This window comes from Typha latifolia, chromosome 3 (genome assembly GCF_019914945.1).
Source record: "Typha latifolia isolate L0001 chromosome 3, TyphaL0001v2, whole genome shotgun sequence".
Lineage (NCBI taxonomy): Eukaryota > Viridiplantae > Streptophyta > Magnoliopsida > Poales > Typhaceae > Typha > Typha latifolia.
This window is the reverse complement of record NC_133088.1, coordinates 2,795,160-2,808,479: the sequence shown is the minus strand read 5'-3', so window position 1 is coordinate 2,808,479 and position 13,320 is coordinate 2,795,160. Positions and strand designations below refer to the sequence as shown.

General features: G+C 39.9%; 3 protein-coding genes and 1 non-coding gene across 6 annotated transcripts; 3 read left to right on the top strand and 1 right to left on the bottom strand.

The window, feature by feature from the left end:
- Window positions 1–2,364: 2,364 nt before the first annotated feature.
- On the top strand, window positions 2,365–3,353 carry LOC140784443 (non-specific lipid transfer protein GPI-anchored 5-like). Its single transcript, XM_073131860.1, has 3 exons — window positions 2,365–2,803; window positions 2,906–2,953; window positions 3,029–3,353. Exons 1-3 carry the CDS (start codon window positions 2,482–2,484, stop codon window positions 3,154–3,156), a joined length of 498 nt encoding a protein of 165 aa, XP_072987961.1. The 5' UTR covers window positions 2,365–2,481; the 3' UTR covers window positions 3,157–3,353.
- A 1,491-nt stretch (window positions 3,354–4,844) lies between these two features.
- On the top strand, window positions 4,845–7,071 carry LOC140783511 (vicilin Cor a 11.0101-like). Its single transcript, XM_073130412.1, has 6 exons — window positions 4,845–5,595; window positions 5,665–5,840; window positions 5,909–5,989; window positions 6,087–6,359; window positions 6,447–6,780; window positions 6,869–7,071. Exons 1-6 carry the CDS (start codon window positions 4,845–4,847, stop codon window positions 7,069–7,071), a joined length of 1,818 nt encoding a protein of 605 aa, XP_072986513.1.
- Window positions 7,072–7,267: 196 nt separating this feature from the next.
- TRNAF-GAA (transfer RNA phenylalanine (anticodon GAA)) lies at window positions 7,268–7,340 on the top strand. Its single transcript has one exon. It is a non-coding gene; the product is annotated as a tRNA-Phe (tRNA).
- Window positions 7,341–7,554: 214 nt separating this feature from the next.
- On the bottom strand, window positions 7,555–11,986 carry LOC140783260 (type IV inositol polyphosphate 5-phosphatase 7-like). 3 transcript variants are annotated; one of them, XM_073130077.1, is made up of 11 exons: window positions 11,314–11,986; window positions 11,118–11,202; window positions 10,722–10,790; window positions 10,524–10,611; window positions 10,320–10,424; window positions 9,734–10,228; window positions 9,349–9,484; window positions 8,857–9,050; window positions 8,647–8,755; window positions 8,391–8,539; window positions 7,555–8,311 (listed from the first exon to the last, which is right to left on the bottom strand). In XM_073130077.1, exons 1-11 carry the CDS (start codon window positions 11,341–11,343, stop codon window positions 8,191–8,193), a joined length of 1,581 nt encoding a protein of 526 aa, XP_072986178.1. In that variant the 5' UTR covers window positions 11,344–11,986; the 3' UTR covers window positions 7,555–8,190. The 3 variants fall into 3 exon arrangements, with proteins under 3 accessions (XP_072986178.1, XP_072986177.1, XP_072986179.1); XM_073130076.1 differs by having other exon boundaries at window positions 7,555–8,294; XM_073130078.1 differs by having other exon boundaries at window positions 7,555–8,294; window positions 10,722–10,804; window positions 11,314–11,818.
- Between the last annotated feature and the right edge of the window lie 1,334 nt (window positions 11,987–13,320).

Genomic DNA, 13,320 nt, shown 5'->3' with positions numbered 1-13,320 from the left:
CTTTCGGCATCACCGTCAACCAGACTCTGGCGTTAGCTCTTCCTGGTGCTTGTAAAGTCAGTACACCACCTCTGAGCGAGTGCAACAGTAAGCATCCCATAAACACGTATCTTTGTAGTGCATTACGTACTCCAAATACTGACGTTTAAGAGGCAATCTCTAATCGTTTTTTACATGAACAACAGTCAATGGCGCACCGGCACCTTCTCCTGCAACACCATGAACATGCACCAACTGTTGGAGCAGGTATAATTAATTAAAAGAGTCTCCATAGTTCACAACAAAGATCAATTATTTGATAGTTTGTAACATATACAGAAGCATCAGTTATTGAATTATATATATACTAACAGCAAGTATGTGAATGGATGCAGGTGGGTCGGGTCAAAGGCTGTCACAGAGTCCTCTCACCATATCCCCCGCTTTTCTAGTTCATTCTTATAGTCGCGCGAGAGCTCTTCTCAAATCCAATAAATTACTAATAGATTCTATGTGATGTTTGAAGGATGTCTTACATTCTTTTTCCTGGTTTTGTATTTCTTTCGCCCTACTTTAGAGGGTATATAGATTTGTACTACATTATATATTCTTATTGAGAAGAGACTATTTATCTATTCCCCTAATATGAACAAACCTCTCGCGTACAGAACTTCACAAACATGAATCAGATTACTGCAATATAGACATGAGCACAGCTTCTGATACAACCCAACAGTACATTTAAACCTGAATAACATGGCAAAATCGCAAGCCAAGGTCACTCTTGGAGCATTTACTTTTTCTTCTTTTCTCTTTTTATTGTAGATTATCGACTGCTATATTGCGACGGAGCTGCAGGCGAACTTTATGGTTATTGATATCTTGTTTTCCATTACAGTGACCGTCGTAAACAAATATATGACTTATATTAAAGAGTTATCGTCGCATTTCCTCTCTCAATTTGTATATAAGATATATTAAATAAATTAAAACAAAACTCTGCCAACAAACTTTCTCAATCGATCGCAATCAAACAGTCAAACAGGCGGATCCAAATGATCGCAATCACTGTCAGATTTTTCAAGTGATAGACTTACAACTCCACCTACTGATTTCATATTCACATATGGTTCAGATTGTATTCATTCTAGAACGTCATAAAATTCGTACCTAATATAGAGAAGAAATCAAGCCTTGACCAGCTCTCTGGCAATTACTCCACCATCAACTCTAGACGAGCATTTCTAGAGTAAATTTTGTGTAAGTACCGTGAGAAACAGGATTGATTTTCGCATCCAAATGGCAAGTTTAGTCAATACAACCTAACAGAGCCATCACAACATATAGTAGGAATTTTTATATAATTTCTACCAAAAACTTTCAAAATATTGTAATTACCACTATATTCTTTAAAATATTATAACTGCCACCGAAATTAAAATGGTCTTTCAAAGAAGTTATTATGTTAATTATATCTAGCTAATCATAATTAAAATTAAATTTAAATTTAAAAAGGACTATTTTACTTTTGCATAAATTATTTAAGAAAAATTTAAAAACTACCTAATATTTTCCCAATATCGTAGTATAAGGAAAAAAAAATTTCTTTTGTAAGACTAAAAATTGTTGGTAAATATATTTACACACTAAACTTTAAAAAATGAGGGTATTTTTATCATTTATATGTGTTTGTTAAATTTAAGATAATATGTTAGGAAATTATTTTAGATTGGAACAATTGAACAAAATTAAAGAATTAATGGCTATCAATCCTATCCTTCCACCACCACCACCTGAGCCTTCTCCTGCTATCGCCAAGAGAAGATGCCAAGATCGCAAAATACGAGCAGAAACGAGAGGGATGGAAGATAGAGATGACCCACAGAGGGAAGTTCAGAAAGAGTAGACAGAAGCGTCAACAGCAGAGGAGGTGTGAGCAGAGTAACTTATAATGCTTAGAGAGGTAAATTAGCTTGGTAGCTACTTCTCTTAGTATAAGCTAGAGGCTAATTTTTATATAACAAAATGCATCCAGGAAGAGGAATTATGAGGATAAGGATGAACAGCCGTTATCTGCTGTCAACGTCTGGAGAGGTTAGTTGAAGAGTTGGTGAATACTGAGAGGCTTATAAGCAAAGAATCTTATTATTCATCAAAAGACGACCACTAGGAGATCCTCTCTTAACTAGGTTTATAAGCTGATCAATAGAATAAACTTAACACGGCATTCAGTTGACTAGTTCTCGTTAGAAGAATATATTAAGCATATTAAAAAAATTCGTTAGAAAGTAGGAGGAGCAGTTCGACCAGAATATCTACCTACTTTCTGACGTCCTTTCCTCAGAAATTCCCCTTATAAAAGCCCCCAACCTATTTGCTCCTTCCAACTCAACCAAAACTCCATTCCCCTTCTCACTAACAAAAGCCTCACCAATCTTATTCTTTTCTCAAAAGTTTCCCATCTAAACTTCAGCAGGCCATCATCAGATCTTCAAATAGGCAATGGCTCTGAGACCAATCCTCGTTTGTCTAGTGGCAGTCCTCGCGCTGACATTGTCCACCTACACCTCGGGCCAATCCGACAATTGCTCGTCGGCCATCATAAGCTTAGCGCCCTGCTTGAACTACATCTCCGGGAATGCGTCAACCCCGTCGAGCTCATGTTGCTCGCAGCTCGCAAGTGTCGTGAAGTCCGATCCAAAGTGCCTCTGCACGGTCCTAAATGGCGGGGGATCGTCTCTCGGCATCACCGTCAACCAGACCAAGGCATTAGCTCTTCCTGATGCTTGTAAGGTCAAAACACCACCTGTGAGCGAGTGCAACAGTAAGCATCACATAAACATATATCTACATGCTGCAGTACTCTAAACATTGATGTTTAATAGGCAATTTCTAATCCTTTTCTATGATACAACACCATGAGCAGCCAACGGTGCGCCAGAACCTTCTCCTGCAACACCGACTACTGAAACAGGTATAACTAGAAGAGTTGCCATATAGCAGGAGATCTTGAATTGTATACTAAGAGCAAATATGTGAATGGATGCAGGTGGATCAAAGAATGTTCCAGCAACAGGCCAAGACTCATCTGATGGAACTTTTCTCGCAATACCAATCTCTTTTGCGGTCACCCTTCTCTCTGTTGTGGCATATTTCTCCATATCGCCTGCTTTCTAAGTTCATTCTTTTAAGTTACGGGCTCTTCTCAAATCCAATAATTCACTCATAGATACTATGTAACGTGTGAAAAATGTCTTACATTTGTTTCCCTGGTTTTGTAATTCTTTCGCCCTAGTTTGAGGGTACTTAAATTTGTACTACACTATATATTCTTATTGAGAAGAGACTATTATCTATTCCCCCATTACAAACAAGACCCTTGTGTACATTACATCTTAATAACATGGCAAGAGCAGTGAAATGTGTGCTTTTAAATGATCACAATCAATGCCTAGATTTTTTTTCATGGATCCCCTGTTATATAACTTCCACCTAAGGCATAGAAATCAAAGCCTTGAACAATTTTATTGTTCAGTTTGAACTTATATTTGCAATCAACCCTGGACTACATTGCTAGAGTAAACTAGGTACAAGTACCAGAGGAAACAGGATTGATTTTGGCATTCCATATGCCAAGTTTGGCGATCTATATATTTTCATAGTAATAGTGGCTACTTCTTTATATCACACCTAATTAGAAGATGAACTATATACTTAACAAGCAATCGACTATATTTGATGGATTATACAAACCGTTCAGATTAAAAAAAATGGGATAAGAACAATGAATACCCCAGGCAAAATTCTCAATTACCTACCTTCCCCAGATTCAAAATCCTAACATCAAATGCAAACAGTAAGCAACTTCAAACGTGCAAATCTTTGATACTTGTCTCTGAAATATTAGCACTAGTAAAGTTACCTAAAACCATAGGGAAATATAACAATGGATCGAAATTTAGTCTCAAATGAGCCCAGAAGATGTCGCAAGTTAAAAAATTATTTCGTCTCTCGGAGAGTGCAGTTCGATTAGCTCTTTAAGTCTAAACTCTAAAGACTATCTAACAACCTAAACAACTAAATGAAGCAATAAAATCCACCACAAAAGACCTTTAAAATAACCCCTAGAATCTGATTCCAAATTCTAACAAGCATGCGCGAGACGGAAAAGAAAAACAGTACCTCTCTGAGTTCGTCGGCCGAGATCGATTTCCCAAAATTACAGAGCGCATGGGAAAGTCGAGACCCGGAACCAGTGTCAAAAGCTTCCGGGTTGCGAGTCATTGCCTGGAGATTCCGACCCGACCCGACCCGACCCGATAGAGGTATTGGGCCGGATCCGGAGTCAGGGCCGAATTTAAATATTATATTATTTCGCAGGATAAGTATAGATACAAATTAGCATACAAAGTTATGATCTCTTTTCATATAAAGTATATATGTGTACTTTATAATCATCTGTTAATTCTCTTATCGTCAGTCTTTTTATTATACTCCCAATAAACAACAAAATTTACCCCTTCCATGCGCCACATAATAATAACGGTTGTGCTATTAATTTTGGATACCTCGATATCTCCAATTCAGATAGAAACAACACCAGCTCTTATAGATGCTGTCTGGCTTCGCCAGTCTCATCCAGACTGCCACGTTTCTCCACAACGCCGCTCTGCCCGCCACGTCACGAGCCTCGTCCGTCATGGACGTGGCGAATTTGCTCGTCCAGGTAGCAATGCATTCGAGGTCCAGTTGCCACGTTAAACGCGCCGATTCACTACACACTACTCACCACCTCTTTAACTCTCGCTATAAATTGACACCCTTCTTCCCATCTCACTACACCACTAACCCTTCTAAGCTCAACGATGGCTACTAATCATATCCTTCCCTTACTACCATTCATCTCTATCCTCCTCCTCTCCACCACCTTAGTCTTCTCCTATGAGCGAGACGACTCCGAGCTACGCCGATGCAAGGAGGAGTGCCGAGCCCAACCGCACTACGACCAAGGCATGAGGAGGAAATGTGAGGAGCGCTGCGAGAGGCAACAAGAAGAGACAGCGTACGGCCGCAAGAAAGATAACCCAAGAGAGGATCCGGAGCAAAGGCTGCAGCAATGCAGGCAGACGTGCGAGCAAAGCAGGCACGGAAGCCAAGAGAGGATGCAGTGCCAAAGGAGATGCCAAGAGGAATACGAGCAGCAGAGAGAGAGAGAGAGTAGGGGGATGGAAGATAGAGAAGACCCACAAACGAAGCTTAGAGAGTGTAGGCAGAAGTGTCAACAGCAGCACGGAGAAGAACAAGATCAGAGGAGGTGTGAGCAGTGGTGTGAGGAGAGGTATAGAGAGAGGAGAGGAAGTAGTAGGGATAACCCTCACAGAGAGGAGGAAGAAGAGAGGAGTACTGAAGAGAACCCTTACATGTTTGATAGGCAAAGTTTTAGGCACCAGTTTACAAGTGAGCATGGGCACCTTAGGATTCTAAGAAACTTTGCAGAGAAGTCCCCGCTTTTGATGGGAATAGCAAACTACAGACTCGCTATCTTGGAGGCTAATCCTCGTACTTTCGTGATGCCTTCTCATTGGGATGCCGATACCGTTCTATACGTTGTGAGAGGTGAATTTTCTTGGAAGTTATTTCTCTTGGTATAAGCTTTGAAGCTAATTTTTATATAACAACATGCAGGAAGAGGAATTATGAGCATCCTACATAAGGACGATAAGGAGTCGCACGAAATCCGAGAAGGAGATATCATGATGATACCATCAGGACTAGTTGTCTATTTGGTCAACAGTGACAGCCGTGAGAAGCTGGTCATGGCTAAGCTTCTCCGACCCGTATCTATTCCTGGACGATTTGAGGTAAAACGAACACTTCTAACTTTTTGTTTACTAATTAAGTGCGTACTAATCTTAATTTATAATCGAAGCATTTCTTTGGAGCTGGTGGACAAAATCCCGAGTCGTTCTATCGGACATTTAGCAAGGAAGTCATGCAAGCAGCCTTTAAGGTACATTATCCACTTGCAGCATGTTATCCTTCTTTTGTGTATGCTTATTCTTGTCGTTATTCTGATCATTTCTCTGGATATATTATCTTACTATCAGAGCCCAAGCGAAAGGTTAGAGAGGATATTTGAGAAGCAGAGCAAGGGAATTATAATAAGGGCTTCTGAGGAGCAAATCCGAGCACTTAGTCGACACGCTTCGCACGGCGGCGGACGTTGGCCTTTTGGTCGTGAATCACGAGGCCCGTACAATCTACTCAGGAAACAAGCGACTCACTCGAATCGACATGGTGAGATCTACGAGGCAGATGCTAATGATTACCAACAGCTTAGAGATATGGACGTCAAAGTATCCTTTGTCAACATCAGCGCCGTATGTACATCTCCTCGTCCTCTTGTAGCTGGGAAAAGTTCGCAAATGGCACCTTATATTATTTTATGAATCCGTTTTAATTGGCAGGGCTCCATGATGGCGCCTTTCTACAACTCGCGTGCCACGAAGATAATTCTCGTCACCGAAGGAAACGGCTATATCGAGATAGTCTGCCCCCACTTAGCCGGTCGTCAAGGCCGAACCAGGAAGGGCGGTCGGCGCGAGGAGGAGGAGGAGCAGGAGCAGGAAGGAGGTCAACAGGATCAACGCTACCAGCTAGTCCAAGGCCGGGTCTCAACTGGCTCAGTTGTCGTAGTGCCTCCGGGACATCCGACGGTGGACGTTGCTTCTCGCGATCAGAACTTCCAGGCCGTCTGCTTCGAGATCCGTGCGGAGAACAACGAGAGGATCTTCCTCGCAGGTACATACACCCATACATACATACATATATACATAGATTAACTCGCGTCTTTGACCGAACTACGACTTGTTACGATATGGATATCCAGGTAGGAATAACGTGCTGAAGAAGATGGATAAGGAGGCGAAGGAGTTATCCTTCGCGTCGGAGGCGAGGGAAGTGGATGAGTTGTTCAATTCCCAGAAGGAGGAAGTCTTCTTGGAAGGGCCAGAAGGAAGAGAGCAGCAGCCGGGGGAAGGACGACGCCAATTTGCGTTGGCGTCCGTGTTGGAAGCCGTGGCAGCGTTCTAAGTGTGACTAGCAATAATATAATGCGAGATATAGCTTAGTTTGCTGATAAGGAGTCGGTAAAATCGCGTAGTATAGTATATCCGTGTACATCGTACACGTATGTAATAACTAATGAGTGTGTGACGCGTTTGGCTGCAATAAATAACAAAGCTTAAGCCTTATAAATTAATAAATATATATACAAATATATCAACATGCGGGGATAGCTCAGTTGGGAGAGCGTCAGACTGAAGATCTGAAGGTCGCGTGTTCGATCCACGCTCACCGCATTAATTCGATATTTAATTTTTTTTTCTGCCAGTATTTTTACGTTCTACTTAATGGTCATCTATTTTCTTTAAAATATCTCCCTAGAGTTGATATCTCCCTCCATGCCAAAATTTTAACAACTTAGATATGCAAAGATAAAAATATTTTAATTTTAATTTTCATACATTTCTCATAATTAAGGTTATTTCATTTTATTTTCTTATATTATTGAGATTTAAAATAAAAACCTCTTTATTTCAGTGAAACAGAGATGATAACATTTTTCAGATAAAACCAGACCATGAACATAAAATACATGGTTCGACTGCAAAATCCATTGCATTTTTCCAACTAAAAATAAAAATAAAAATAAAAAATTAGACAACGATTTACTTACAATCCAATCCTTGCATCTGCTTCTCAAACTGCAAAATTCTCTACAACTAGTGCACAAGAATCATCTCACGTATAAAAAAATAAACTTAGATTATACTCCAACCTCCTACTTGGCAATGAGAGGTATCTATCTATCTCTTCAATGAAGAAACCATTAGTTCCTCCATTTTCCCGCATTATGAGCATCTTCATCAATTGGCTTCGGCAATGCTTTACAAGCTGTGTGAGTGATATAGTTGATAAAACTACTTGCAGTGAGAAGGGTTGGCACATTGTTAGCAGCAAAATTGCATCTTTGTTTCAAGCATTGAAAGATGAGACACCGTTTAACTCTTCTGCGTGCTGAATCTCAATAGTAGGAATAGAGATCTGTGTAACAATGTGAATAGGGTAAGAGCTCTTCCACCTCCACTCTAGAGCTAGAACAACCCATGTTCTTCTTAAACTGAGAATGTCCGATAGTTTCAACCTCAGCTATAAAATTGCTATACACAGGTCTATGGTCAGAGAAACGGGACTCTCCGCGAATGTAAGACAACTGATCGAGGCCTTTGCCGTACCATAAAATGCGGTCGCACCTTTAGAAAAACCAAAACTAACAAATTCATAAGCTCAACAAAGAAAAGACCTATAAGTAGAACTTCAAATAACCTTTACTTAAGGTTATACCATACCATGCTGGTGTTCTCCGCTTTCCTTTCGGATAAATATCAACCCCTGCATATCGATCCGAGTTGTTTGAATATTTATATGTTGGAGGAAAACAAATTCTCCCTTCTTTCCAGCCCCGAAATGCACGGCCACATCTTTGCTCTATGTGAAGCTGTTTGCGAAAAAGTAAACAAAGATTCGCTGCCAGTGCTTAACAAACAGATAAAAAGAAAGAGTATGACTGCTAGAAAACTCCATTGGTAATAGCTAGAAAACTACCTGATCCTTATCTAACAGTTGTTTCCAATTTTGCATTTCAATTAAAGCCTTGGCTGTGCGGTATGACAGTGCGATTCGGTAGTTCAAATCCCCCAGCCATATAATACGACTGAGATGAGAAATATAATAATAAATGCATGGAAGCATCTCACTTTTTTCTTCCTATAAGAAGAAATTCAAATGAAGAAAAAGCATGAGCTATAAGCTTACTCGTGCTCCAGAATTGTTTCAGGTAATTTGTGATCACCTACTCCATGAACTTGCGGAAATCTTGTCTTCCTCAAAATCTCCAAGACATCAGAATTCCTCCGTAGTTCATCCCCTTCCTTTTGCCCTGAGGTCAAATGACTACAAATGAAGCAGAAGGTTGTCTGGTGCAAAGACATGCTGATTGATATGGATCCCTGGAAGAAATATGGATATGGCACTTGATTTGTAACTCATGAGACTAGAGTAGGAAAGGAGAAATATAAGAATAAAGTGTATATAATCATCACATCCACAGTACCAGGATAAACAAGGAAAGTAGTCTAACTTATCCATTGGGGTAGGGAACTCCATATAAGCACTATCAAATTCTAAGTACTCGGGTCAGAGGACAACATAAATTTTTCAGAAGCTACGAGTAATGGTGAAATAACTGATATGAAAAGATATACACACACAAAGGTAGGAGAATTACTACAAACAAATGCAATCTACCTTGTTTCCAAGGCAACCCATTAAACCCCTTCCAACACAAGAAACCTTTACGTTTTTCACATCATCTCTGATTTCACTCCGCACCCAAATTGTGAGAAATATTCCCACCATCTGCTTTCTAGCGACTAAACAATACCTGGCATCAGTACACAGTCAGCTCCAAGGTTAGTTCAGAAAGAGAGGTATCTTGCAACAAAAGAAATAAATGCATAAATAGTATTTTTCTGCTCTCCTAGGACGAAGCCGGGTAGAGAGCACATATAGTAGAAAGAAGGGTATGGCATTTGATTGACTCACAAAGAATAAAAGTTTTTCTTAGAAGGAGTTTGGCCAGAAAATAAATCTACATATCATGGAATTCATGAGCAAGTCTTGCAAAGATCACCTAGGGCTTCCTGATTCTCTACCCTTTTCTTTTTGGGATGGTGTGGGACCACAGCCATTTGACATAGGTGAGAAGAAAACCATACTAAGTGACTCCTCTCCAATGTCCTCCTCATCTGATGATCCACCCCATCTGGAATTGACATCAACATCAAATGTACCATTTGTGAAGCTGATATGATCGCGGACGCTGAATCTACGATCCAGCCTTGGCTGTGAGGCTATGTTATCTCCATCAATTCTTAGACTTTGTCTAACAGATTGGAATGAATGACGGTGGAAAAATGATGTACTCTTCCTTCTGGTTGATTTCTCAAAATCAGCACCTAGCTCCACAATAGGGTGGGGAACAGGGGATGTGGCATAGCTGCCATAGCCACATGTGCTAGGAAGCTTGTTCAATGTTTTCCCAATAAGAGCCACCCATTTATTTGCAGGACCATTATCTTCTGCTCCAAGAACATTTCCAGCATTCAGAGGAACGATTTCTTGAAACCTGAAATGAGAATTTATGTTGTTTTGGCTACTATACTTTCTTGAGAGATAGCTAAGGACTTCAGTTAAGTAAATGGGGTTCATAATAATACCCCAAAACAAATATATCAGCAGGAGGAGAAGCATGGAGCCAGTCCTCTAGACACAAACAATTTGGTGGCGACTTCCCACCTACATTCCATGTCGAAACAAAGATCCTACAATTCACAAGACAAGAAGAGCAACACATAATTCTTGGAAGACTCGTATACTATTTTATTTTAAGACGCAAGTTTTTGGGAGGTCATTGGGATTACGTATACTCCTGAGTATCTCTTATGTAAGCTTTATCAAAAGCAATCTTTCCTTGGCGGGGTCGATCCAACTTCTTCTTGGACAAGTTCTCTGAGGAATCGTATGCTCAATTAGTGAGGATGTGGAATATTTAAGGGGAATAGAATCAACGAGATTTTGGAAAGAAGAACAAAGTAAAGAAACAGAAGCTAACGTTGTACCTGATATGTTCTTCCTAACTGTGAAAGCTTCCATCTTCGAGAAGCTGGTTCCCAAAGCTCCATCACCACCTGAAAAGAATATGCTGTGTGACACAAAAGCAAAAAACTCTAAATATTGATTTCTGCATAAAGAAAGAAGCTTATGCAGAAAGAGAAGTGGGAAAAGAATACTCAGATAAGAATTGAAGAATTCAAACGGGATGACCTCTTGCACAACAAGACTTGAAAATTTAGGAGAGGGCAAAACGAAAAATAACCAATGATTTTTTTTTTTTTTATCAATATTCCAACAAAAGAGATCTGTTGAACCAACAAAATAAAAATGGATCCAAATCCAATGAGAAGATAAAATACTTATCTACTTATAATTAATTTTTGACGCTAAAATCCATATACCTCTTCCAACACTATAATGTGCATTCAAGTCATGAGCTTTGGTCTTGATGTTGAACCATTTCCTAGCAAGGGTCCTGGACCAGGACTTCTCCCACATAAAAGAGAAAAAATAAGAAGACAATCAGCAATTCCAATGACAAAACACAACAGCTGAAAAACAAGGCTAAAAATGTTCCAAATTTTCCTAAACAAAAACCTTGCTTTTCTTTGAATTTTCATCTCTCATTGTCTCAGAACTCCTTCATAAAGATCAAAAAGGTTGTCTCTTTCGTCTCTAACTCTTCAGAAATTTGGCTTTCACTGGAAACGAAACACAGTTGAACCCAGGACAACTGGGTCTTTCTTCCCTGAGGCACTGGAAGGAATAGAAGAGGCCTAGTGGGAGAAAAGAGGCCGACTTATTATTCTACCTTAGTAGTGGCCTACATCAGAATGGAGAGGTCTGAAGGAAAACGAAGAGATGGGTTGTTCTTATTTTCTCAAGCAAATTACAAATCTCCTGGTTTCGACCCCATAGAACAAAGAACTAACAAAGAAAAAGATCAAACCAACAATAAAAGAGGCTTCTTCTATCCTTTTCCCTTACGAGATTTGGATTATACTCTTGGGTGAAACACACACACAAAACTTTAGATCAGATTAATGAGAACAGAAAAACCCAAATGCGGTGTGGTGATCAAAACTCGAACTTCTGACGAAACATAGCAATGCGACTGAACTCTCTCTCTCTCTCCCTCTCCTGAGACCAAGTTCTCTGTCGAGAAAGAAAGCAAACAATTTGAAGAGAATAAAGTGCGAGGACCGAGACCCCTCTCCTCCCTCTCTTCTCCCTCTCTCGAGATTTTTTCCCAAAATTCCAAGCCAGCCAGAAACAGGGAAATATATATATAGATACAGTACCTGGGGGGTCTGGCGAAGCTATTTATTATACTATATATAAAAGAGAGAGCTTTTTTTTTTTAAATCTTTTGCATACCGCCACCTACACTTTAGCCTTGTTTCAGAAGACCCCCTTCCTTGTTTACAAATTAATGTCAACATACAGGTTGATTTTGACAAGAATGTCAACATACAGATACAGGTGATTTGTGAAACAAATTCAGAAAAAAACAAGAGAGAAAAATTATTGCCGGGCAGGTGGCCGTACTCGGTCCCCCATTAACGTGGTCCGTTTGATGTAACCCTTCCACATTTCAGTCTTTCTCAAGAGGTGGTCTTTCTCAAGAGGTCTAGCAATGAAAGGGAATATTTAAAGTAACAAAAAATAATAAAAAATACAAAATAAAAGATTAGAGAGTATCTTTGGGTAGAATCCTACCTATGGATTCTCAAAATCTTTGCTGTGTGTAGTATAATTTCATATGTTTAAGTTTGTTTTCTAAGAAATTTTCTTATACTTCCTTCCTCAGAGAAAGTTTCTTTTTTTCTGGCGGCTTTTCCAGCTTTTGAGTACCATATGCAATCGTAATGGGTGTTGGATTTTATGATCAGATGTTTCCTAGAATTTTGGGCTAACTGCAGTTCTCACGCAGCTTAACAGTAGTGCATTGTCTGGATGCTATTCGAGGCCTTGGGCCCTTGGCTATTCCAACGCCTACCAATCTAATGTGGAAAAAGGTGAAAACTTCACAACCTCCTTCAATTATAACCATAGATTGTGAAGTAAATCTTGGCTGAAGTTCTTAATTTTGGAGCTTAAAATATGTTAACATGGTTGCAAAGGGTCTTCAGTAAGAGAATAATGGAGCCCACATCCAGACTTGTCGCCATCTCAACTCAACTGAGGATGCCTGGCAACTACCTCATTAATCTAGTGAAGCTCCCACTCACACTAATGGACCCATTTGGCCCCTTTCTGGAGCAATAACAGAGATGCCAGAGACCATTACATATGGCAATCCTAAGTTGATGATGATGACAGGGGTGATGGCCTTATTTGAGCTTTGGGTGGACATTCCCATTCCCCTGCTTTGATTTCCAGATCAACCAATCCAATAAGGGTATCAAATTATACTAACAGTACATAGGTTAGGTTATGGTGGGCCTCTCACAATCATATTGGGGCAGGTGTCCTCTGTTTCCTTTTTATGTGGTGTTTTTCCTTTCTTTATATGGGTCTCAGGAGTCCTTTGATGCCAATTGAGGAGGGGGGGAGAGTGACAGACAAGATTGCACAAGAATCCTTTGTGAGATTGAGTGGGAT

What these genes read in the sequence shown, in the direction of transcription:
- LOC140783260 (XM_073130076.1), bottom strand. Translation starts at nt 11,343, where the DNA reads ATGAGAGATGAAAATTCAAAGAAAAGCAAG. An exon ending in AGAGAATCAGGAAGCCCTAG is followed by an intron (nt 9,485 to 9,733) that starts GTGATCTTTGCA and finishes TACTGATGCCAG; the next exon opens with GTATTGTTTAGTCGCTAGAA. An exon ending in AAGCGGAGAACACCAGCATG is followed by an intron (nt 8,295 to 8,390) that starts GTATGGTATAAC and finishes GTTTTTCTAAAG; the next exon opens with GTGCGACCGCATTTTATGGT.
- LOC140783511 (XM_073130412.1), top strand. Translation starts at nt 4,845, where the DNA reads ATGGCTACTAATCATATCCTTCCCTTACTACCATTCATCTCTATCCTC. An exon ending in CTATTCCTGGACGATTTGAG is followed by an intron (nt 5,841 to 5,908) that starts GTAAAACGAACA and finishes TTATAATCGAAG; the next exon opens with CATTTCTTTGGAGCTGGTGG. An exon ending in CGAGAGGATCTTCCTCGCAG is followed by an intron (nt 6,781 to 6,868) that starts GTACATACACCC and finishes ATGGATATCCAG; the next exon opens with GTAGGAATAACGTGCTGAAG.
- LOC140784443 (XM_073131860.1), top strand. Translation starts at nt 2,482, where the DNA reads ATGGCTCTGAGACCAATCCTCGTTTGTCTAGTGGCAGTCCTCGCGCTG. An exon ending in ACCTGTGAGCGAGTGCAACA is followed by an intron (nt 2,804 to 2,905) that starts GTAAGCATCACA and finishes CACCATGAGCAG; the next exon opens with CCAACGGTGCGCCAGAACCT. An exon ending in AACACCGACTACTGAAACAG is followed by an intron (nt 2,954 to 3,028) that starts GTATAACTAGAA and finishes GAATGGATGCAG; the next exon opens with GTGGATCAAAGAATGTTCCA.